A 27,991-nucleotide genomic window follows, 5' to 3' on the forward strand; every position below is an offset into this window, starting at 1 on the left:
TGTGCTTCCCCTCATATGTATTATTATGGGGATTTACGCCTCTCATTGTATTAGGTCTGATTCTATGTGCTTCCTAGAATTTTAACCCAACAATTTATAATTTAGTCCAACCCAATACTTAATTTTTTTTCTATTTTCCCAAACAATCATTAGTTTTCCAATTAAATAATTTTCTCATTGATTTTCCGTAATTTATTGTAGTAGATTGAACTATTTTTTGTACCTAAGGAGCTCACATAAAAAATGTAATTTGAGCCATTTATATGACCTTAGGTGCCAAAGTAGGCCTAAAGGTAGGCTAATGTATTCAGTGTGTACAGGACATCATTCGAAGGCATAGGAACACAAGACTGGTCACGATGTTCCAACACTGAGCGTTAATGTCACAACATAATGAACAAAGTACTTAAAAGGAGAAAACTACTTTCAATGCTGTGACATAGATAGAGGGTGTCGTGACATAGCCCTGTAATCAAGCATCAGCTTGTAAACTTCTATCAGTGTCCTGACATAGGCCAAAGGGTGTGGCGACATCGACATGACAAGATGAATTAATGAAGTAAGGGTGTTTTGGTCTACACAACAAACTTGAATGCAAAAACATCAGCCGAATTACGTTAATAGATGACGACCAACCCTAAGTTTATAAATAGACAACTCTAAACACTTCATAAATAGTTTTTTATTCAAGTTTGAGTTTACGACTTTCAAACTTGATGACACAAATGATGAAAAAGCTTTAAGAAATATCTGAAGTGCTACTTACAAAGAAAGAGGACGTGCCTGGCGTTCACAACTTTGATCATGAGGACCCCTGTACTAATGTCAATCATTATGAGATTCAAGGTGAAATTCAAAGTGAGCTTGGAACCAAAGATCATGGGGATAAGTTGAATATAGTTCAAGTGATCTTTGATCTAATTGACATAACAACAGATGTAACCATAGAGGTCAAAGTGAAAAAGAAACTAACGCTTGATACGGAGTTTAAACTGATATTGAATGAAAGTGTAGAAAAGCCATTACACTTTTTGGCCATAGCAGAGAAGGTGCCAATTGGAGAGGTCAATGAGCTCAATTCATTCTCATTCGACAAAGGCAACAAACTTTGAATGGCCAAAACTTCACGCGACATGAAGGGAAGGAAGCTTGAGGCAATAATACATCGAAAAAAAATTTAGGATTAGCTTAGAGTTGGTACCAAATGACTCAAAAAGTGCATGCCACATCGATCAAAAATAAGCCAAAATCATTAGAATCGACCGTAGAGGCTGGTTCATACACATAGACAGAGGTACAAATGTTGAATCAAAGTGTCAAGAACTAGCTAGAAGTTCTTTTATGGTGGCGGCACAGATCGTCCTAATTTTTAGGTTACGTTTGGTTCGCTGTATTGGATTAGCGGTGTATTGGGTTGGATTAGAGGTGTAATGGAATAGAGGTGTAATAGCAAATCAACTGTTTGGTTGAATGTAATGGAATAGAGGCGTAATAGTAAAACTGTGTTTGGTTGAATGTAATAGAGGTGTAATAGCATAATGGAGAAAAGTAAAATGACCAGAATACCCTTAGCATAAATTTGTTTTGGTAAATGATTATTGTTATTGTTATTTAAATTTTAATAAGATTATTTATTATCAAAAATAAATAATTTAATCATATTTAAACATAATTATTATTTAATATATTTTAATTAAAATATATAATTTAATAAAATTCTTAATAATTAGCAGAAATTTGTTTTGGTAAATTATTTTATTTAAATTTTAATAAGATTAATATCAATAATAAATAATTTAATCATATTTAAACATAATTATTATAAATATATTTTAATTAAAATATATAATTTAATAAAATTCTTAATAATTAATATTCTTATATGAATTTACTCAAACCATATTATTAAATATGATACTGTAAAATATAAAATAACATAATTATTATTAAATATAATATAATTAAAATATATTATTTAATAAATTCTTAATAATTAATATTCTTATATGAATTTACTCAAATCATAATATATGATTATAACTAATATGATTTAATTAAATATATGATTTAATAAAATTTAAAATTATTATAACTAATATGATTATAGTTTATGAATTTGTATAATTTAAAATAATAATTATTACATATAATTTAATAATAATATATAATTTCATAAAATTCTTGATAATAAAAATTTTCTTATATGAATTTATACAATTTAAAATAATTAATATTAATATAATTATATAGTGATATATAATTTCATAAAATTCTTAATAATAAAATGTTCTTATATGAATTTACTAAAATCAATATATAACTTGAGAATTATATTATGCATAAACATAATTAACTTATATTAAGAAAAGGTTAGATGAAAATGAAATTGTACATTAAAATCCATATGTTATATAGTTTTACAACATCAAAAAGTTTGAACATTGATATTTAATGGTAAGAAAGAAATCTCCTAACCCATTCCAATCGGGCAACTGAAGGTAAACTAAAGAAAACGATCATTTGAGTTGGATGGTCGGGAATTTTACTCAATGCATCATATCGTTGATCGTCGGTTAAACCTTCAATTGACCATAAGGCTGAATATAAATTTGAAGCTCTCTCTTCCATATGTTGTTCTGACTTCTGCTGAACTACCACCTCGGAGGCAAAACTCCTACTGATTTGATCGCCAACGGCCTGGATTTTCTCCCCGAACAAAGTGGCAGCCTCATTAAATGAAGAAAACATATTATCACGAGCATCAGATTTCTTCTTTCTCTTGTTTGAAGATGAGGAACCCCCTTGGTCTCGATCTCCTCGTGGATCCGTACCAGAAACATCCATGTCATCTAAAGAGACGTCAGCTTCGCAGTCATAGAATGTGTTTCTCTCTTCATTCAGATCTGTAGTACGTTCATCATCAGCGTGTATTTCTTCAAGAACATCAGCAGCTGTTTGAGCATCTCTCCCAGTTGCTCGATCTCTTGCGTATATGGTAGTAAGCTGGTCATAGTAAGGGAAAGTACGAAATCTGAATTGGGCGGCTTCTTTGTGACTCTAAAAAAATGAGGAAATCATATTAGTCGTAAGTTTGGTAAAAATAATATAATAAAGACTTGAAATAATCTTACCTTTAAATAGGACTCCCAAACCGCATCTTCAGCAACAACGAGCTGCCTATGCTCGTCCCAACCAAAACCGCTATTGTTTTGGCCATTAAGCATGTCGTAGACGATTGACCACTCCCTTTTAAGTAACCTAATCCTTGATTCAATATTAGGTTTCGCCTTCAACATTGCATTTGGTAAAGCCATTTGTAGCTTTCTTTCCAACTCGTTCAAATAACCGGCTTTGAACCCGGTATCAGCATTAAATGTTCCAACATTGTGCAGGTCCACCATGCTGGAAACTAATGCTGCATCTTCCTCGGGAACCCATTTTCTTTTGCTTCCTCGAGAAGCTTGAGCATTTGATTCTGGAACACCTGACATAATGATCTTAAGAACAAAAAAAAAATAAATTATATTAATTACTATTTTAATATCATGATTCAAAAGGTCAACACTTTATAAAATCTAGTAATTAAGTTGAATATTTGCAAGTATCAAAAGTTCCATAGCACAAAAAATTTAAAATTATAACACAAGCTGAATTAGAAGAAATTATATTATAATTTCTGTATTTTAGTACAATACAAAAATAAATACAAAAGTTTCACAAAAGTTTCACAAACTAATTTCTAGATGCTTGCCATTCATCGAACATTTGGTTGGCTAGTTCCATCCTCCAAGTAGCCCAAGCATCCGATGGATGAATATTTGTGATATTCGGTTCATCGTCATCCACCACATTAATTGTAGGTAATCCTTCTCCCACCTCCGCTTCAATGGGATCACTACTCATATGGGTTCGAATAAAATTATGGAGCAAACAACATGCAATCCATTAACATTCAAATGTTATTTTACTCCTCCTTAATGACTACAAGTTTACAAAGCTAAATATCAAATACTGTGCCATCGAGAAACAAGTAATGAGCAATACAAAGGCTGTAATGAGCAATACAAACATACAAACAAAACCATAAATACCAATGGAAAACTAACCTGTAATGAGCAAATCGGGGACGACTGCGATGAAGAAGTGTTGGAAGAAAGAACCTGTAATGATAAAAGGGAAATCGATTAAGTGTTGAGAGACAGCAAAAATCAATAAAGAGGATACTTGTTTGTTGAATTTAATCATTTAATAATTCCAACATTAAATCTGTTTTTTGAAGTTAAAATATTCAACTGAAACCAAGATTGACTATCTATGCTACCCTAAAACAAATAAAAATGCATAAACATAGGGTGAGGTCGACATGTAAATGAAATGCCTGATGAACCAGATGCTGGAATCTGGAGTTCATTACTCAGTTCCTGTAAAACTTTTAATGCACTGGATATTGGAGCTAAAGTTGCTGAAAAGTTGTTCGAATTGGAGCAAGGAATGAAAAATTGATTTTTATTACCATAAACAAAACAATATATAATTTTTATAGACAATTCTTTCTACCATAATGACATGATATCTCCAAAGTAGATCAACCAATTCCAACACATAAAAGAAAAGGGATATTTCGACCAAATCAAAGCAATAAGGAACAAGAAAGAGGTGGAGCTAAATGGTGGCAGGGGGCCTTGGCCCCCCAAAATTTTGGAAAAATATTTTTCTATTGAAATTTTAAAAAAATTTAATTAAACTCTTTTAGATTAATGAGAGTTTTTAAAATTTTCTCATTAAACTCCTAAGCCCCAAAATTTAATCCCAAGATCTGCCATGGTTAGTATCTATAATTTAGGCCCTTTCATCAGTCGAACCATTAGCGTGAATGTTAAATATCAGCTCAACTCAAATCTAACATGAAGCATATTGGCATATTTAAAACACGTGAATCAAATTGAAAAAATTTGTGTAACTACTACATAATCAACTAATAAATAAACCTCTTGGCACTATCTTCTTTATTAACACATAAAATCCATTCATGTAATAAGTACATGAACTTATAATTTAATCCACATATTCTAAATATGCTCCATATTAGATCCAAATTGGCCTTTAATGCCTAAATTGACTGCTAGATTGATAGAAAGATATGATTGATACAATATTGATAGTTTAAAAACTCAATTAGAACATTTTCAACAATAAGAACCAACTTATAATATAAGCAATCATTTAAGAACGTTTGGTGCAATTAACCCACATTAAGCCGGCCAACATGACTGCCATATGTTTAGCAACTTATGTCTGATCAAAGTGTTTCATTCTTCAACACCAGGTGACAGATAAGACTTTCGAAACAAAACTTCGATGGGGAGTCCCTTTAACAGCTGAACATCTAAGGTACATATAATCTGGCTACTAACAAAGAACTATCACATGCAAATATCCTAAAACAATACGAGACTTTTCCTACAAAATGTTCTTATTATTTTCCATTTACTCAATGGCAGCTACTTGGCTGATGATCACTATAAGAGACCTGTGATTATTTATGATTATCCAAAAGCAGTTAAGCCATTTTATGTACGCTTGAATGATGATGGAAAAACAGTGGCCGCTTTTGATATGGTTGTACCCAAGGTAAAGCCTAAAACTTGAAACAAATATATTGAAACAGTGGGTGGTTTTGAGTTGGTTATGAAAGATGGATAAATGGTAATGCAGATGGGAACAGTGATTACGGGTAGCCAAAGTGAAGAGCGGCTTGACATGCTAAGTGCAAGGTAATGTCAAAACAACTCGAACTCAAAATGACTTGTACCAGAAATGGTCTGAAATGATTCAAACCCATAACGATCCGATCTGAAAAATCCAAATCTCAAATGTGAATGAACCGACCTAAAACTACTTGAACCCAAAACAACCTGATCTAAACTCTAGGTTTATCTCAATTCTTCTAATGATCACTTTAAAGCCATCTTAATTTGGGTCTATTCTTGAGGACTGAACTATTCTCAATACTATCCTTATTGATACCAAAGCCTATTTTCCTTGTTTGCTATGGTTTTCTGATTTCAGAATGAAGGAATTTGACTTGTCAAGAGATCAGTACGAATGGTACCAAGATCTTCGCAAGCATGGAACAGTCAAGCACTCTGGGTTTAGACTAGGGTTCGATCTTATGGTTCTTCTTATGACTGGCCTCACTGATGTCAGAGATGTAGTTCCTTTTCCCCGAACTCATGGCAAAGCCAACAACTAAGAAACTGTCTATAAAGTTCATAAAAATAGAGAGATCATAGTTTCAACTTGGTTGTGTTTCAGATACAGAGAAACTCGTGTAAAAAGATATTCTAAATGCAATACATCTTAATCTTATAGCTAAAGATGCTTTAAACAAACTGGCTATGGATGAACTATCACCAATTCACCATTGTTGTGCAAAATGAAGTGCCATTAAATCAAATGGAAAGATAAATGGAGTTCAAAAAATCATTTTCACCTGCTCAATATCACAAATGCCTTCTCTATTGTGGACTACCAGCTGAACCCGAAAAACAAGCAAGAAGTTCAGATAAATACACATAGATAAAAATAAAAATAAAACCCAGTAACATCAAAGCTATCCCAACACTAAATTCACTGTGTTCATAATCACATAAGCAAAATTAACAAAAAAAATAATGAAACAGAGAAGAAAGAAAAAACGGAGGAAAAAAAAAAGCCAAAGGACTGAATGAAACGGGAGAATACCTTGATTGAGAGGATCAAAGAAGGGAAATTAGTGGTAGATCCTTCGATGTAATTCAATCCAGATGAAGAGAAAGGACGGCGAAAATGATTAGGGAGAGGGTCGGGTAGGGAGGGAGGGTAAAACAGGGAGATGGGGAGGGAGGCCGGAAGTAATAGCTAATACACCGAAAAGGGAAGGGATTGGAAAACACGGGAATTTGGGGATTAGGGGCGTAACCGATTACGCGCGTAATACCTATTACAGCGAACCAAACGCCGGAATAGGGGCGTAATGTAATACGCACGTAATCGGGGCGTAATGGATTGGGTATTACGGCGAACCAAACAAGGTGTTAAAGAACTTCTATATCTTGTTTTAAATTTTGTTTCGGTCCTTTTATTTTATTCATTAATTTCTTTTCCTTTTTATTATATTGCATATTGCATATTTCATATTTCTTATCGTAGTATTTTATTGTAGGTAATTTCTATCCACTTGGAGCAAATAAATTCCGATGTTAATACAATAAGGATTCAACCTTTCTAAGGAAGTTTCCTTGTTTGCGCTTCAGTTATCTTACAATAAGGGCTATGTATGCTCTAAAGTGTGAGGGGAAGTACATCATGACTCATTTGTATCAGGGTAATTTATAACTAGGATATGTATATACCGACCACCTTGAAAGTTAACAAATAAGGCCAAAACAGGACCAGTGTAGGAACACGACACCTCCGTGTCGCAACATCGAGTCCAAACTCCAAATTTTTCAAAAATCAGGTTGATGACACGATATAGGCACCCTTGTGTCACAAAATCGATAACAATGGTTTGAAATCCCAAAATTTCAAAGTGTTTCTCGACATCGAATCCTAATGTCACAACAATGGGGGACTGCCAGGGGTGTCGTTACACAGAACCCTTGTGTTGCGACATCACTATAGAAAATTGCAAGGTCGACCCAATCCACTGCGCAACCCAGTGGCCAAACCCCTATTTTTACCAGTTTCTAACCTAAAATACATCTTTTACTTAAATTAAAACACCTCTAACAATAATCATAACCCTATTTTAACTCTAAAACATTCAAACCCTCTAAAACCCTTTCACCTTTAAAACCCTATTTTCATCCTCTGTTCTTTCATTCTTTTTGTTGCAATCTCTATTCCCTTTCTTTTTCTTTTGCATTTATTTTTTCAGGTACAAGCTTCACGTCAATGAGGACTTTGCAACAAACAAGCACAAAGAACAAAGAACATTTAACTTAACAAGGTTAAAGGTTCCTTTGTGATTTTTACTGTTACATTGCATTGTTCGTGTATAAAACATATTGCTTGGTCATTAGCTCCTCTAGTTGAACATATTAGAAATATGCCTCTTAGGAAAGCTAGATGAACTAATGAACAAGATCCATCGATGGTTGCAAATCCCTCCAATTTTCCAAAATCGAATGTTAAATTTTTTTCTTAAAGCTTCAAGGAAAATAGTTCATCCAAGAGAGGTTTGAAACCATCGATGCTCTTGTGTAAAGAGATTTTGACATTGGTTCAGTACCATAGGTGGGAATGCTTTGGCATAATCCCAAAGAAACCTGTTGTTGTTCTCATAGTACAAGAGTTTTATACCTCACTTAGAGACTAAGAGTCTAGGAGACCATACGATGCTGTTTGGGAAAATATAATGGTTAGGGGTAAGAGGTGCGCGTCACCCCTAGGGAAATCTGTGAATTTTATGATGCACCATATTATGAGTTAGATTTCATTAATAACATTGACTTTAATCTATCTTAAAGACATATATATGGATACCATTGTGAAGTATTTGACCGAGGGTAGGGGTGAAAGGAAGCACCAACCAGGTGCTGATGCTCCAACATCTTTTAATCAAGCTATTACACCTACTTTAACGTTAATACCTTTCGAGCTATTTTGTTGTATGGTATTTTGCAAAAAAAAAAAAGATATATGTCGGGAGATGGATCTACCATAGCATAAAGCATTACATAAGTGGCCAGAAAGTTGGGGTCTTCTTCCCTCACTTAGTAATAGCTCTCTACAAAAAGGTCGGGGTTCCAATAGTAATGAACGAGCAAATCATGAGGCCAACAAAGAGTTTCATAGTAGACACCATGTACACTCAATACATTAAACTTCAATGGAAGCAACATAATAAATAAAATATGGATGTCCAAAAATCCCTGGAAAGGAAAAAGACATCAACAGCTTGGGAAGGAACTATGGGAAATGACATATTGGACGTAGAGTGGATGATAAGATGGATGCAAGAGATGGGCCTGATTGGATAGGAATTCATAAGGCAAATGGTATGCGAATACCAAATTTGCCACCAAATAAATATGGACCAATGTAATACCATCATTGATCTGAGGAGCAAGGAAGCAAAGAAGAAGATGGGAGTGATGACAATGTGGAAGATGATGATGAGGAGGAAGATATACAATGAGACTCTAAAGAGGAGGATGACGGAGACTATGAGGGAGCATTTCAGCCACAATGAACCACGTAGAAAGGGCCAGTCATCTGCTGGCCAACCCAACATGCACATTAATCGAGTAGAGGCTCCTTTTGAGACCACGTCTTGGGCAAAGGGAAAGCTCTATAGAGGGGGGAAACCACTCCATCTTGATGATTAGAGACCATTTTTAATTTATGAGATTTTAAAACAATTAATTTGGATTATTTTTATTTTTTGGTTTTAGATTAGGAGTAGACTAACATTATATATATTATGTTATGAATTTTCTATGTAGGAACCCAAAAAGGAAAGCACTACAATTACGAGCTTTAATGAATAAGGAATGAGGAACCCACAATAAGTTAACGGCAATGTCACGATCAATTTGGTAACTTCATTCCTTATATACTTAGGGGTTGCACATTCGGGACAATGTGTTATCTAAAGTAAGTGTGTAGGGGAATTTATGTTCTTAGGATATTTATGTTTTTATTTTTATTTTTCTTGTCAAAAGCGTGCGTGAGTTTGTAGAAAAACAAGTGATTAGTTTGGAGTGTGTGTTTGGATAATTATGTTTATTGTAAATTTGGCTTGATAGTGAATGATTTTAAATTTCGAATTATTAGACTTCTATGTTCTATATATTACATTGTAAATAGACATTAAGTAATTGAATATACCAATTAACAGAGAGAATATAGGGAAACGAGCATGCTAGTATGAATAATAAATGGTTAGAATTGTGATTGTTTAATTAATTAAATTCATGAATATTAAGATACCTAGGGATGACCTAAGGCATTTTTTGGTATAACCTAAAACTAAAAAGTCAACCTTATTCATCAATATTTAGTAGCCATATTTGAGTTAGAAAACACTTCTTGATGAACCTTCATAAAAAACTCAAACCCAAAATGCAAATTGTATTTACCCTTGTTCTTTGGTTTTTGAATTGCACGAACTTAGATGTCGAGTCATACGTATTGAGGGATAGGTAGAGATATAATAGTGGTTTTGAAAAATTAGAGTGAAATAGGGAGAAAAGGTGTGATCTAGTGCTTATAGGTTAAGCTAAAAATGCGCAAACAAAAGAAAAAAATTCATAAAAACTCTATTGGTGCCATCTATTTATAGGAAGACAAAGTAGAACCCTTGTTGAGTTGTAGTGGTTTATTTCAAATGGAGAAAAACACATCCTACTTAAAATAGGACTAGGGTGGACGACACACCCTAGTATTCCTACCAGGGTTGCCGCCCCTTTCATGTCCATAAGGGGTTTTGGACCTCCCTCAGATCGAGTCCAATTAGGAGTACCTCCTAGGACTTTTTGACCCAGTACTCTGTAATGTGATCCAACCCGATGTAGGTTTTATATTTCTAAAAATAAACTTTAATATTTAGATACAAAAAAAATTTTCTCATCTCTATTTTACCCTAAACAAAATTTTGATAATTTTACCCCTAGTAAAATTTTGATAATTTTGCCTCTGGTAAAATTTTGACGATCTTGCTCTGTTAAAATTTCAAGAAAATATGTTTAATATTTCACAACTCAACATGTTCGCAATGATCAAATGGTTTATTTTTATTTTTTGGCTTCAAAATAGTCCAAAAACATAAACTCGTTCTTTCAATCATTTTTAAGTAATTTATGTAGGATTGCAAATAGAACTTTTCATTTTCATTTCCATTTCCATTTTTGGAAACCTACATTCATTTTCAAATGATTCCATTTCTCCATTTCGGAGAAAACCATAATCATTCCTAAATGTTTCCTATTTATGTTTTCCTATCTATTCTTTTCATTTCTATTCAAACACGCAATTCATTTATGGTTTCAACGAGCTAGTGGAAGGACCGATTGGACATATGTTGTTAAGGCTCAAGTGATTTATAATTAAGTTTCGAGTTTTTGCCTATTAACTGTAAACTTATTACTCATGAATTCATTCCACTATAGTATCGTGGCTGAGCTTTCCCCAATGACATACCATTACTAAAGCAACTACTCAATGCTTGTCTAATTTCCTTGTCATTAGTGTGTTACCCTTATAGGATACCCATGATCTCTTTGGGAGAATATTCGTTCTCTCAATATGATCCTATTTTATCTCATGGTAACCATTACATCTTCCTGCATGAAAAGTCAATCACTCTTAAATAATGATCAAGTCATCCATCACAAAGATGGACTACCCGTGGCCACATTTACTTTTCATCAACCATGTAACGCCAATGGGAGGATATCATTTAACCATGTTTTGGGCTATGAATTTCACTATTGTGAATGATGCTATATACTACAAAAGTCGTATAGCAAAGCACCAGCTTTCAGTTCCTTATCTATTTGAACTTAATCTTTTACTTACATCAAAGTGTATAAGTAACGCATACATAGTCCACCATCCACTTAGGATTTAGGTATGCCACCCTATGAATGTCACAAGTGAAGAAATCCATAAATGGACTCAGGATCTATTCTACTTGAGTCCTTTCTGATGTACTGTCAGTCCAGTTAGTCACATCTATGTCTCTATCTTCTAGGAGTCATCTGCTCTGCTGCCCAAGACGAAGCATCTCCCCAATTGGACTTGATAGATGACATGTTAGTCTTTCAATCGATTTTCTTATTTTTGATTAGATTAAGGACATGTTTAGGTTTGTCTACTTATACAAGCTAGCTTTTTGTTTTATGACCAGACCATGTAATACCGCCAAATATTAGTTAAACAATAGAAAACCAGTGACCAATATTTGCTTCCATTTTGATTTGCGTGGAAAAAGCATGTGAGGACAATACAAAAAGTATTAATGTAATTCATGAATAGTTTTATTAACCAATATGTTCAAAAAATTACAAGTGTACTTAGATGAAAATACTACACTTAGGGCATAAGATCCAACAGATAGTCCTTGGCGAACTTCCCTCTTAAAAGAGTATTCAGTGAACTTCAACCTTTCAGGCGACCTTCTTATCAACATGATTTAGGATTTCAAATTTGATGAACCATCCCGTAAGGACTTAGCCATTGATGGTTCTACATCAACTATGGCGGTCTCTAAATGGCAGATACTTGTTACAACTTCCTTGAAAGAAATACCCCTTCTTTTCACATGTGCCATGGTTAGATTCTTTTACCAATTCCTCCTATCTTTGCATTTTGGCAGATCCTCTGTTTATGCATGCTTACCATGTTTTCAGATGCACCATGATCATATTGTCAAACTTCTCGTTGCGTGAGTCATATAGTAATCTCCTTTTTTGTGCCTTGATAGGCTTCCCATTTGACTGTCCTAGCAAACTCCATCTTTGCCATACTGACTACTTATTCTTAATTGGATCATGCCATGACTAACTATGGACTTTTGATTCGTAAGAATTAGTAAACCCCTTTTGAGGTGTCGCTTCGAAGGACTTATATACTGTTTGCACAGTGTCTCCCTGAATGACCTATATACCTTCATAATAATGTTACCCTAAAGGACCAATCAGTAATCGTTATCATGATGTCACCTCGAAGGACTAGTCGATAACCATCTTCACTCTGTTGCCCCGAAGGACTAGTCGATAACCATTTACATGTTTCCACTAAAGTCCCTTGAATCCCATAACAATCCTCCCATTCCTCCATTATGCCAATTTCCCTATCTTCATCTACCCTATCAAACTTGCTCCTTCCGAACACCGCATTTTATAAACACACATTTCATACAAGGCATTGTACTTATTACTATAAAATATAATATGCCATTTATCATTACATCAATACATAACCACATTTTTCATCTAGAAAACATACTTGCAAACATCTATATACTTTCACAAATTTATGCATTCATGGCATACATATTCACCATATTCATACAAAATCATGGAATTCAGATTGAACTCATAGCAGAATCACAAACAAAACATTCCAATTCATCAACAACATTCACCCAAATGGAATACAAAAACTCACTTTAAATCCTTGTCCTCGCCAACTTAGCTTGTCTAAGTGCCAAAGCCTCCTTTTCCTAGTAGTTAAGCATGAAAACCAAATATACCGGTTAAACCCAATGGTTTTCAAACCTTAAAACCTTGAATCTATTATTATAAAAAAGTTTTTTAGGAATTCTTACTTATTTTTCATCTAACTCACGAGTACAAAGAGACTTAGCAACTTACCAGCTTGATGGATTCTCTACTTTCCAAACTTAATGAAAATCGGTTGTGACAAGCACTTACAAATTTCACATTGATTTCATCAGCTTATGAATAGAGTCCACACTATAGTAAACTGAGATTGAGATTAGTTGTAACGCCTTCAACCCGGCTCGATGAACCAAACCTAAATATTAGGTGTTACGCCCTATTACAGGTGTAACCTAATCCTTTAAGTTTCTGTCCATTCGAAAGTTCTATTTGTGACCATTTTAAAGTTTAGTTTTCTATTTGAAGTTCCTATGTACGCACTACAAGTGATTATCAATACAATTCAAGATACTTAAAATTTTCAATGACATCTAGGTTTAACTGTAACACCCCAAACCCAGCCTAAACGTTAGGGTCGGATCTGGTAATGTCACATTATAACACCTCTTACTCGTATTCTACGCTGGAATAGGGTACGAGGCATTATCAGAATAAATACACTTATAAACATATTAAACCGAGTTATAAAATTTCATCCAAATTAAAAACTTTCAAATTATTATGTTCGAGTCGCTAATTAGGGTTTACGAGGCCCAACACATACCTATTCATATGCTCAATATATCCGTTAAATCAATTCAATATTGAAGAATCCACTTTATGTCAGAATCAATATTAATAACAATGATAAATCTTTTCATGTTAATTTCATATATCACTTACCAAACTTCGAATGTTAATTTACAAATATGTAATTCACTAACACATTCTGGTATAAACAATGCTTAATTGATGAAATCATTTAATTGAGCTAAATTTCATATTCACTCCAAATTTTCTTCTATATCCATAAATGCTTTCACTTACCATTTATCTAACCAATTTCTCGAACCAAGCTATCACACAACAATAATACATCACCTGTGCTTCATGAATTCAATGTTTGAATCTTATCACCATCAAATCCATGTCATTCGAATACTTAAAGTTTATTCAAGCATATATTATTATGTTTCATATACCAAGCATATGTCAAAATTACGAATACGTAATTAATTCATTTGTCATTTATTTGACTAGAAAATTAATCTCAAAATTCATAACATTCCATTACTTAAGATATGGCATAAAACACTCCTTTAACATAAACTAGCACCATGGCCGAATTTTCAGTATGCTATTTATTCCCCTTTTTCCAAATCACATAGCAAAATATTACAAATATGTATATATTTGAATACTATAATTATGCATCAACTTACCAACATGAGTTAATTCATGAGCCACTCATGACATCATTTCATGCCAAATATACCACACGCATATGCTATGAAACTTTATTTTCTCTCATGAGCTTACCATGACCAGTAATGCACCAATATAAACATCACTCCTATTTCAACGTTTATCGATTATAATCAGACATTTAACCAATTATACACAATTCATTCATATAATTTATTGTCCTCCTCCTCCTCTCCATCCCACATCCTTTATGTATATAACATGCTTAAATAGCATTATACATAATTTCACTATTCACTTATATTTAAATTCAAAGCTATCTAGTTGAGTTATAGTCACTAAATTATTTTTATCCGGAGCTACAGAGCTCCAAATTAAGTTTCGTTAATTTTCCCAAAACTAGACTCACATATATTCTTACCATAAAATTTTTAGAATTTTTTTCTTAGCCAATTAGTACAGTTTATTCTTTAAAGTCACCCCTGTTTCACTACTCAACATCTCTGACCTCTCTTCACTAAAAATAAATTATCCCATTGTACAGAATTCAGATGATATTTCCCTTTATTTCCTATGAAAATAGACTCATTAAAGATTCTAAGCATATAAATTATAAATCATAATTATTTTGTACAATTTTTAATTATTTTCCAAAGTTAGAACAGGGGATTCCGAAATCAATCCGACCTTGCCTCATTAAAATTCAAATATCTGAAAATATATAACTCTTTTGCTTGCTCTGTTTCTTTTATGCAAAAATAGACTCATTAAGCTTTCATTTCATATCTATTCACTCTATAATTCAATTTCCACCACTATTGGTGATTTTTCAAAGTCACACTATTGTTGTCCAAAACTATTTTGTTGCAAATTTTACTTTTTCATAATTTCACCTTTTCACTTTCAATCATTATTCAATTCAATTCCACACATATATTCATCATTCAATCACACTTAATCTTTACATGATCTCATGTATTTTCACTTAGTCAATTTTCCGATGAACGCTTCGGAATAATAACAGATACACGGTGGATTCAGCACACAACAACCGCACTTTGTAATAAATGATATCCGGTGGGATCAGCATATAGCAACCACCTTATAATTAATGATACCGGTTCACATAGTAGCCTGCAGATAGTACTACACATGTGACCATCATTATCCGATACACGTAGTAGCCTGCACATATTACTACACATGCGACCTATCATTCTGGTACACATAGTAGCCTGCACATTGTACTACACACGTGATCATCATTTTCACTTTCATATAGTGGCCTACACACAGTCCATGCCACACATGTGATCATTTCTGTCACTTCATTCGTATCCCTTTCTATTCCGAATGTTCAATCGGGAAATTTCTTACTTTTTCTCATTTTTTCCTTTTTCACTAATCAAAGTCAATTCCTTATCTTTATTGACTTATAATAACACATTTAACTTATTTAACACTCACATTATTCAATCCAATCCAAAAATCACATTTTGGAAAAATTACATTTTTGCCCCTGAAGTTTCACAAAATTATGATTTTCCCATAGGCTTGGAAATTAAACTTTATTCCTTTTTCTTATGTTTTACGACATGCTGAACATTTTTCCCTTCTATGGAAACATCAAATTCTCACTCTAACACTTACTTATGAACATTAGATATTTTTACCGATTATGTCAATTTACTCGTTTTCACTTAAAATCGGCTAGCAAAAGTTATTTAACATAATTTCAAGCTTCATATTATACCATAAAACATCAAAATAAACATATTTTACCTATGGGTATTTTTCCAAATATGAACCCTAGATTAAATTATTGCTAGAATAAGCTAAATCAAGTTATTGAGACTCCAAAAACGTAAAGAACATTAAAAACGGGGCTTGGAATCACTTACTATGGAGCTTGGAAGCTTGAAAACCCTAAATATGGCTTCCCCCTTGCTGATTTCGTTCACCATGGAGAAGATGGACAAATTTTTGGCTATTTTGGCCTTTTAAATTCTTTTAATTACTAAAGGACCAAAATGCCCCCAATTTAAAAATTTCCTATTTCACTTATCTCTTGTCCATTTTTGTCCAACAAGTTAACCAATGGTATAATTACCATTTAAGAACCTCAAATTTAAAATTTCATAACAATTGGACACTTCTAACATGTAGAACTCAACTTTTGCTCTTTTTACAATTTAGTCCTTTTGACTAAATTGAGTGCCCAAACGTGAAAATTTTTGAACAAAATTTTCACAAAATAATTTTGTAAAATCGTAGACCATAAAAATATAATGAAAATAATTTTTTTCTCGTCGAATTTGTGGTCCCAAAACCACTATTCCGACTAGCCCAAAATTCGGGCTGTTACATTAACCTCCAATTTGACTAAGTACCTTAGAATGATGATAAAAACATAAATATGGGTTCAAGCTTGAATACGCCTCTTAACTCGTTCTGTATGCGTAATAGCCCTGGCGTTGTTCTCGGCGCGTACTTCTTCATAATCTAAAATAGGAAATATCTTTAGTAAGTTCATAAAAACTTAGTGAGAAAATCCTTAGATACCTATTTCCTTACAACATCGTGTGTTAGATGCTTTGTATATCCTGCATGTGTCCCTTGACCTTTCTTTCCCTTTAAAGGGTACTTAACCAAAATTTTTCTCCTTTGAACTGTAATTATCTTTTCTTACCTAAATTATTACCTCTCTCTATTTGTCTTTAAGAACTTACCTTTCTTTTACCATCATTAAGCCATCACTTTGTCATGCTCCTGAGTGCAGCTTGTACTCTGGTGGTCGATTCCTTCTTTATGAGCATACCCTAATTACAAGCTCGTTACCCTCTATGTCTCTTTAAATCTTATCTTTTTGAAAAACTTAATTATATTCATCTTATTAATAGTTTCATAATTTCAATTCATACTTACCGACTTTACCATTTGCTTTTAGGGGCGAGATAGACTAGGCCAATTACTTAGCATAGAGTTTGCGACATAGTGCATTTCAGGGTTAATCTTTAGAGTTCGATGAGATTTTTATTAGTCCCGACTCCCATCTCCTTTGTTTATAATTAAGATCATTTAGGATCCGCCATAAGTTTCCACATGAGGTCTTTCACTCAGAGTCTGATGTATACTTTATTCCTTCTGCTTGCCCATACATTGTTCTTTCAAAGTTTATTAAATTTACCATATATTCAAAAAACCTTACACGTCATTCCTCCCTTGTTCATAAAGTTCCTTTTCTTTCATTCATTAATCACCACATGGGTGTTCCTTTAGATAGATGCCACAATGACCATTCTTTAGATCGCGCCACGAAGGTGTTCCTTTAATAGAGGTCGCCACAAAGGCTTTTCTTTCAGAGATTTTCCACAAAGGCATCCTTTTCATTCAGTACTGGCCACAAGGAGTTTCCTTTCATAGATTTTCCACAAAGGCATCCTTTTCACTACTCCTAAGTTCATGTATCAGCTTCTCCTATCCCTTGTTTTGACTATGCGAGTTCCTTTAGCCTAGATCCAATTGTTTTACTTAGTTAACTATTGGTGTTGGGTTCTAAATGGTTGGCTAATAATTAACCTAGCAGGGCTTCTCAGCCTTCTACTAACCTAACTAGACAACAAGAACTACTCATCTGTCGATGACATAGTTAAGATCGGGGCAACATAAGGTTTTTATGGATAGACAATACCAATTTCGGGTTAATTCCCACCTATATGACTTCCTAGGGTCATCAAGCCTTGGGTTTAACGCCTTCCTTCCCTAACCATTGATTTGCTAAGTGATGCTTGGTAGGCAATACCGATTTCGGGTTAATTCCTACCTAGATGACTTCCTAGGATCGTCAGTCCTAGGTTTTAACAACACTTAACCAGATCCAACCAATCGAAATGAACTCTAACAATTAATCAATTAAAAATATTAATACAATTGAAAAATGCAAAATATGTAATAAGCATAAATTGATTCTAATCTTTACAGAAACATTCAATCAACAATGTTAAAGAAAGAGATATAAAGAATAAAATAGGGAAAAGAGATGCTCATAGATTTATCAATGAAAGCATGGCTCCGAAACAATCTCCACTCGTGAAAGTCTCACTTCGAAATAGGATCTTTCGATTACAAGAAAATAAAATAACCTAAGTAAAAACTAAGAATGAAATAAAAACCTAAGAATAATGTTTGTCTTCCTCCAAATTGTGTGTTTAAACTGATTTCAATGGTCTTTATATAGGCTAAACTTGGAATATTAAAGTGTCTAAACTATCCTTGAAGTCCTTAAATTTCAACTAGGACAAATACTACTAATTTCCCTAAAAATGCAACTATCACGTGCTAGGACTTTTTGGGCCACGTAGAAACGGTGTTGCAACACGGTAGGGGGCGTGTCATGACATAGCAAGCAATTTCGTCCTAGTACTTGTTTTTGCTTCTATCTTCGATGTTGCGACATCAATGTCTTTGTGTCATGATAGAGCCATTAGTTTTAACCTGAATATGTATCTTTAGCTCTCGATTTGTCCTACAAGACCATGTAACCTTATTTAGATATATAAAATGTAATAAAAACTAATAAAAAGCATAATTTACTACTTTAAACATGAAAACCTAAATATATACTAAGATTCTTTGGTTTAATTATTAAACAAGCTAAAATTATTTGTAAATAGGATGTAAATAATAGTGTATTTCATGGCAGATTAACTTTCCTTTCAATGATTTGCCACAAAGGCATCCTTTTCATCTAGTACTCGCCACAGAGGCTTTCCTTTCAATGATTTGCCACAAAGGCATCCTTTTCATTCAGTACTAACCACAGAGGCTTTCCTTTTAATGATTTGCTATAAAGGCATCCTTTTCATTTAGTACTCACCACAAAGGCTTTCCTTTCAGAGATTTGCCGCAAAGGCATCCTTTTCATTTAGTACTCGCCACAGAGGCTTTCCTTTCAATGATTTGCCATAAAGGCATCCTTTTCATTTAGTACTCACCACAGGGGCTTTCCTTTTAGAGATTTGCCACAAAGGCATCCTTTTCATTTAGTACTCGCCACAAAGGCTTTCCTTTCAAAAATTTTCCACAAAGGCATCCTTTTCTGGTGTTTTAAGCGATAGGGATTTGCCTAGACTCACATATCGTGTGGTTTTCCCCTCATCATTTGGGTCACACAGAAGCCCCATTAGGTAATAACCTTCCTTTAGTTCTTCCTATATGATGCCATAACCCATCTATGGTCTTACACGATATGGTCTTTTCATTTGAAATGCCATGGCCATAGACTTTTCCATTAAAAAAATTGTGTTTAAAGTCTCGATAGACCCCTTTAGACTACTCCGAAGACAAGCACAGACTCATCATACATTAACTCCTACATGACAGTTACACTCATGTTTTTCTAGAAAAATATACATATTTCAATCTTTCAGATACAAGCATCAATTAACCTCAGATTCTTATTACACACTTAGGCCCTTAGATTTCATGCAATTCATACACAAAAGTCCATAAATCATGCATTTCTCATCAGAATCTTCACATCATACTTTCCTAGCCTGAATCTCATGGTTTTACATCTTTTCACTGATGTTTCTAGAATGTATAACAGACATGCAAGAGTCAGCTTAGGGATTCACTTAATAACTCACAAAAGGTAATTTAGAGTTCAGATCCATTTTTCAGCAATATGTTGTAGCTGCCTCAGCCTTTTAGAATAGAAATACCTCGTTAAAACTCATTCGGGTAATCGTTATTATTATATTAAACCCAAACATCTTTCAAATCCCTATTTCTCCAAACATACTTATAGATTAATGTTACCTTGACCAATAGAGTCATGAAAAATATCTTGATGTGAAGAAAATCACTAGAAATATCCATGATCTCAAACTCAGCTCAGATCAATGTTTCTATCTTTCTTTAGCCCTAAATCTTCATGTTTTCAAAAGAAAGGTGTAACACCCCTAACCCGTATCCGTCACCGAAATAAGGTTACGGAGCATTACCCTAAAATCATAACATAAAAACATAAATTTCCAATCTTTTCATCAAACATATCAAATTCCATTCGTACACGCCCATGTCTCAGGCTGTGTAACATTTGAAATAGGGACACACGGTCGTGTCCCAGCCAGTGTCGGTGCCCCGTGGAACTCTCTAACTTGGGTCACATGGCCAAGCCACACGCCCGTGTGCTAGGCCATGTACCTCTCGAAATGCAACCTATAAAACCTACATGGGACACACAGCCGTGTCGCATGGCAGTGTGTCACACACGGCTGAGACACACGCCCATGTCTTAAGCCGTGTGGACAAGAAATAGGCTAAATTCAAACCATTTCTTTCACCCATTCAAAGCATGCACTTACAAGCCATTTGCACTTTTAACCAAAGAATCAAAACATACCAAAACATGCATATTATCACCAATTCAATAGGTCATTTATCCATACAACCAATATGCCAAAAGGCACCTCAAACATAAATCATCAATTCAACCTAAACATGTGCACATTTACCATTTGTCAACTAATTTGTTTCTATGCCAAAACATATCACAATTGTTACATATCAACCATACCATATTAGATTCATGTCATATCAAAATAACCTTACCATTTAGACCATTCCTGACATGCATCATAACCACCTAAATGACACAAACCAACCATTTCCAAATGATACCAAACAACTGACATTTATATACCATATTTATATCATGCACATCTAGTTCGAAACCTTCCCAAAGTAAACCATATCTTGACCATTTTAAGGTCAATTCATGACTTATCACTTAGGCCATTTAAAAATGCATTATCACATTATCAAAATAACACACATCAACAAGGCATCAAAAGTACCAAGTTTAGATTAACCAAAATGACATATACATGCCAAAGTCACCAATTACTATAAACCACAAGTCTACCTATAAATGTCATTATAACCTTGATTAAAATATCAAAATCTACCGACATAATCTCTAGATATTGTGATAGATCTCCGACAAGCTTTCAAACCGATCAAGCTTCCGATAATCTGTAAAGTAAAGGAAAATAACTACGTAAGCAATGTATGCTTAGTAAGCTCATATAAACTTTAAGTATAATATTCCATTTCAATAATAAACTTTATATAATAAACATAAAGCTATGCCAATGCCATAAGATTCATAAATCTATATGATCATCAACTCACAAATGAGTAAGTTCATTAATGTCACATATATTTATCATTCATAACATGATAGGATTTTATGGGACATAATTTATAATCATCAACCTTTTTATAAGATTATACACCTTTCAATTTATTTACTTTCTATTCCATTCCCAATGCTTATCGTAAGACTAAACAACATTATCAATTCTCGACTTAGTGTATTTATCCATGATATAGGTATATTCATTCATAGCATACATAAATTTCTTACATATAAGTACATCTTTCAAACTCACTATTCCCTTTTCATCAAATTTCATTTCAACTATGAATTTACCATTTCATTACCTTTTCTCACCTGTTTCATATGCATATCACACAAGATGTAAGCATAACATCAACCATGACTACAAGCTAGTGGATTTAAACATAACTATTTTGGAATCAACTATATGATAAACCATTTCATAAGAAATTACATAATTTGATTTATACCACCATTTCATGAACATAAGCACGTTACCAATTGAACACTTATCGTTTCAATGTATTTCATTGAGATTTAGCATGATATAATCCAATCATAAACTTGGCACAAGCCTAAGTACCAACAACAACACATGTTAGCATACTTGAACATAGTTCATGTGAACTTATCATAGGTAACCATTATACTTAAGCATGATCAAATTGGTTTTATCATCCTTCATAACATATCATGTTTTTCATGTATCACTATTTCAATGAGTGTCATACATACACGTATTGGTTCATATTGAACACATACCTTCTCTTTTCTTTTTCATGCCCGTTGAACCGTTTAGAATATCATCAGATACGCAAGATAGCTCACACAAAGTGTGCAAACATATAATCATAACCTTTCTTTTCTTTTATATCATTGCTCACACGATCTATGAAATGAGTCTGCTAACACAAGCTGTGAAATGGACCTGTTAACACGAGCTATGGGTCGGAATGTAAACTACACAATACTGCTCACACGAGCTGTGGAGTATCCGTAATACATGCTGGAACTCAGCCATCAGTAGGACATTCAAGAACAGCACCTGAAACATGTAAACCCTAATGACATGTCATTTGTATCCTACAAATTCCTAAGGTTCAAACGGGGCTCGATAGTCATCGTACGTCATTGGATTTCCATCGTTTACATGATAACATATATATATTGAATCATTTACATTAAAACAACACGTTAACAATCAATTTAATAAACATTTAAGTGATTATTGTTCATATGAACTTACCTGGCTAAATTGCTTAAATGTCAAAGTACTGGGGCTTTTTGGTAATTTTCCACTCGATCTTGATCTAAATCTTGATCTAAATTAATAATTTCATCTAATTTATTAATTTATATAGTAAATTAATTTATTTTATGCAATTTATTCATTTTTGATATTTTTACAAATTTGCCCCTAACATTTTACTTTTATTCAATTTAGTCATTGAGCCTAAAACATGTAATTTAACCATTTTTATTCCAAATTCATATTATTTGAATATTCATGGCACCCAATACAGCCCACATTTGTAATAATTTCACATCAAATCCTTGTATTTTTACTATTTCAATAATTAAGTCCCTAACCGGTATATTCATCAAAATTACTTAACAAAATACTTTTAAACATCAACCAACACTTCAAATTCATCATTTTACATCTAAAATCATATAGATTTATCAATGAAAACATTTAATATCTTTAACAGTTTCAAAATCGAAGGTAAGGGCTAGTTGGACCTAGTTGCAAAGATCTCAAAAACATAAAAATTACGAGAAACGAGTTCAAAACGGGCTTACATGCATCATCCAAAGCAAGGCTGAACCTTGAAGCTTCTCCCTTTCTATTTCCATGGCACATTCGGTGATGAAAAGCAAATGGGAAAGAAAGCGTTATGTTTTCTTTATTTTATTAACCTTTTATTTTATTGTATTACCTTTTTAATTAGTTTTATTTTAATTAATAAAACACATATATATATTTATAATAAAACAATGCCAACTGCCCACTCATTTATATTATCGTATTTTAACATATTAGTCCAAGAATTTACTTTTTCATAACTATTTAACATCATTAGCTAGTAGAATTCAATTTTTACACTTTTTACGATTTAGTCCTTTTTGCTTAATTAACTATCGAAACATTAAAATTTCTCAATGAAACTTTAATACCACCTTAATGACACTCTGTAAATATTTATAAAAATATTTACAACTCGATTTATAGAAACGAGGTCCCGATACCTCATTTTCTAAAACCATTTAACTTTAAGGTTTTACCACCTGAACTAAATTAATCATTCGAATAGCATAAATTACCATATCAAAAACCTTTTTAAAACCATATTTGACTCGTAAATATTAAATAATAATATTTACAAACTTACTCGTTGGATATGTGACCTCGAAACTACTATTTCTGACATCACTGAAAAATGGGCTATTATAAAAGGGGAAGAAAATAACTCTCCCTTAACTAAACCTGAGTGTCCATTTTAACTTAACCCAAGTCCCTATTGGATCTTCGTAAATGTCAGATCAATAATAAGTTGTCTTATCCAAAATCTACCACTTCCAGGAAACTTACTCAATTGCTCCTTTAGCTTATAATCCTTCTAGTTCACATTCGATTAATTCCTAACTAGCTTACCTTACAAATTAATTGACACGAGACCGCAATTTTTACAAGTGTATTATCCCAATGGCATGAACTCATATCTTAAAAATCATTTTACGTAACCACGAGTCTCATTTCACTAATCATAGTAATATGACATGAAATCCTTTTTTTACTTATTTTCATATAGGAGTTCTGTAATATCCCGAAAATTACTATTGTAATACCCCGAAAATTACTACAGTAAGAAAGTAGGTATCCTTGATAGTAAAATAAGGAAATAAAGTGACAAAAAGGGAAATTTTGAGTTATGGCAACATTGGGAATTATATTATGACATATTAATTCAAGAAAGGATTAAATCGCAAAAGTGAGAAAAGTTTTGTTGCCCAAGAGTAAATACTCAAAATTTGAGGGATTAAAGTGTAAATACGAAAAATGTGAAGGACAAATAGTTTAAATATTTTAAGGGTGGAATAATCTAGAAACTAAGGAAAATGGATGAATTAGGACGAAATTGAAAAGGTGAAGAATTTTGAGGGACTAAATCACAATTTTACCAAATTAAGTGATGACTGAAGGATGAAATTTTTAAAGATTATAAAGGGAAAAATGGTCAATTAGAAGAGAGAGAAATCTAGAAGATAGCGATGATGTTGGAGATATTTTATATTAAATAAATAAATAAATATTAGTTTATTAATATTTTAATTTGATTTTTAAATGATATTTTATTATTTTATTAGTATTTTATTTAGTATATATAAGGAAAGGAAGATGAAGAATCATCCATTCCACCATATTTCCATGCAACTAACGTGAGAAGAGAGGAGAAGAAAGAAAGTTTTACTTTCTTTACAATTTGGTCCTTCCACCAAAAATTTACCATTTTCACCTAGAAATCAAAAGAATTTTCATAGCTTCCAAGAGAGAAGAATAACAAGGAGACAATGGGAAGCTAGAATATCAAGTTAGATTCAAGAAATAGAAGCTGGAGGTGAGAGAAAATCAAGTTAAAGATTGAAATCAATAGCACAAGGTAAGAACATCAAGATTTCAATATATTTTTAAGTTTGATATTATTGAAAAAGCATGGAAATAATGTTATAGTAGAGTTTTCTTATATAAGGTCTTATGTTCTTGATATATTAGTGAAGATAAATAAGTGAAAGTGATGGGAAATATTATAGAGAAAAGGGAATAAGGGAGTTATACACCTAGTAATCAACATTTTGCACTAAAATAGTTTTGGACAGCAGCAGTAGGTGAAATTTGAAAAATCACCATAAATTGTTGAAATAGAATTATAGTATGAATGAAATATTGAAATAAATCTTATTGAGTCTAGTTTCTCATAGAAGAAATTGTGTAACTAATGGAATTGTAAATCATGAGATATAATAAATTTTGTGAGACAAGGTCAAAATGAATTCGGGTTCCCCTATTATGACTTGGAAAAATCATTAAAAATTTTACAAAAATAGTTATGGGTTATAATTTATATTTTTAAAATAATTAATGAGTCTATTTTAAATAGAAACAAACAAAAACATCATCCTAATTCTGTACAAAGAGATAATTAAGTTTTAGTGAAGAGGGGAAACTTTAGAGAATAAACTGTACTTATTGGCTAAACGAAAAATTATGAAAATTTTGTAGTAAGAATATATGTGAGACTAGTTTTATAGAGAATTTTTGGATCTCAATTCCGAGTTCTGTAGCTTAAGAAATAATTAATTTAGTGACTATGACTCAAGTGAACAACTTGTTATGAGTAAACAAGTTAATAGTGGTATTATGTATATAACAAGGATGTGGAATGAAGTGGAGGAGGAGGAAAAATATATGTGAATATTCAGCTAATATGAGTTTATTTTAAAATAGCTAATTTACATGTTTTAGGTTTAGGGACTAAATTGAATAAAAGTAAAATTTTAAGGGTAATTTTGTAAGAATGTCAAAAAGTGACCAAATTGCATGAAATGAATTTTGTTTATTATTTAAATTAATAAATTAAATGAAATATTAATTTATATCAAGATTGGGTGGAAATTCAAGGAAAATAGAAAATTACCAAAATGTCCCTAAATTTTGGTATTTCTACAATTTAGCCTGGTAAGTTCGTGTAACTTGAATTATATTCTTAGATGATTAAAATATATATTGGATTGAGAAATTGATTACATGAGAAATTGTGAATTAAATGAAATGGAAATGAAGCTTTGAATTACAGGAGTAAATATCGGGTCTCGTAGGCCCTATTGTTATGGATATAATATTTCGAGGATATGTTGTAAAGAATTATAAAAGCACGTTAATAATTTGAAAGTTTTAATTCGGATGAAATTTTGTAACCCGGCTTAATACGTATGCAAATATATGTCTTTTAGTAATGCCTCGTACCTTATTCAAGCGTCGAATACGGGTAAGGGGTGTTACAATGTGACATCGCCAGATTCGGTCATAACGTTTAGACTGGGTTTGGGGTGTTACAAATTCGTCCATCCTAAATGCCAAAAAGTGTATCTGGGCGAATACTATTTTGCCCATCATACTTCTTTATGACCATGCACCATATTCATATATATATTTTCATACAATTATTCCTTCATTTTTCATACTTACCATTCTTCAGAGTTAGCCATAAGCTTTATTCTTTCAGAACCCACTAGATTAAGGCGTTACAGGCACACTCAAAAAGTTCTTACACTGAATCAAATATTAAATTCAAACGATTAAAACTTACTCATTTAGCCTTACTTCAATAAATAGTGTTTCGAACCTTCAGGCCTTCGCCCGACAGGATGTTACATTAGAGGAGAAGATTGAGTGGTAAAAAGCCAAGAATGACAAATTTTGCCTAATATGAAAACATAAGTATATTGTTTTAATTTCTTTCCATTATTTATATTATTTATAGTTTATATATAATTAAATTCCATATATATTTTTTGCATTTTTATAAATTTATTTCTATTTTTAATCATATATATGGTAAAAGAAAATATATTTTATAAAAGAACTTCAAATGGCGCTATTTGATTAGTTACTATTTTTAATGGTCTGTTAAAAATTAGACAAAAACTCTAACAAAGCAATACTTTAAGTATCAAATTGATCCAAAAAAAAAATAGTAAGCATCAAAGTGGGAAAATGAATAAACTTCAAGAGTCAAATCATAAATTAAGGCATTATATATAATTTGAAAGTAAGGATGAGGTTAATTCCATCTAACCCTAAGATTTCATGCTTTGTAAGCCACTCACTACGAAATTAAAAGTTTTTTAGAAAAAAAAGATATGATTTAGTTCTATAATGTCAATGCAGGAGGGCATAGGTTCGACTGTGCTAAAATGCACTTATCCTCTTATTTAAGGGTTGGGAGGGCTTATCAGTTGTTTTAGGCATTGTATCAAAAAATATATAAATTGTCTAAGAAATTTTTTAATGAAAAATTTACTAACAATTATATATATAAATGGATAAAGTACCAAAAAAAGCCACTCGAAAATAATTCAAAAATCAATTGGGCCCCTGGTTGAAAACTACAATCAATTGGATCCCTTGTAATGTCCCCGCTTTCCAGTTTTCCAGAAAATGTAATTT

General features: G+C 32.6%; 1 protein-coding gene across 1 annotated transcript; it reads left to right on the forward strand.

The window, feature by feature from the left end:
• The first annotated feature begins 4,374 nt into the window (after positions 1 to 4,374).
• LOC107902348 (asparagine--tRNA ligase, cytoplasmic 2) lies at positions 4,375 to 6,377 on the forward strand. Its single transcript, XM_041092724.1, has 5 exons — positions 4,375 to 4,458; positions 5,327 to 5,391; positions 5,502 to 5,631; positions 5,716 to 5,774; positions 6,070 to 6,377. The coding sequence occupies exons 1-5, from the start codon at positions 4,375 to 4,377 to the stop codon at positions 6,251 to 6,253; spliced, it is 522 nt and encodes a 173-aa protein (XP_040948658.1). The 3' UTR covers positions 6,254 to 6,377.
• The last annotated feature ends 21,614 nt before the right edge of the window (positions 6,378 to 27,991 follow it).

This window comes from Gossypium hirsutum, chromosome D05, assembly GCF_007990345.1.
Source record: "Gossypium hirsutum isolate 1008001.06 chromosome D05, Gossypium_hirsutum_v2.1, whole genome shotgun sequence".
Classification (NCBI taxonomy): domain Eukaryota; kingdom Viridiplantae; phylum Streptophyta; class Magnoliopsida; order Malvales; family Malvaceae; genus Gossypium; species Gossypium hirsutum.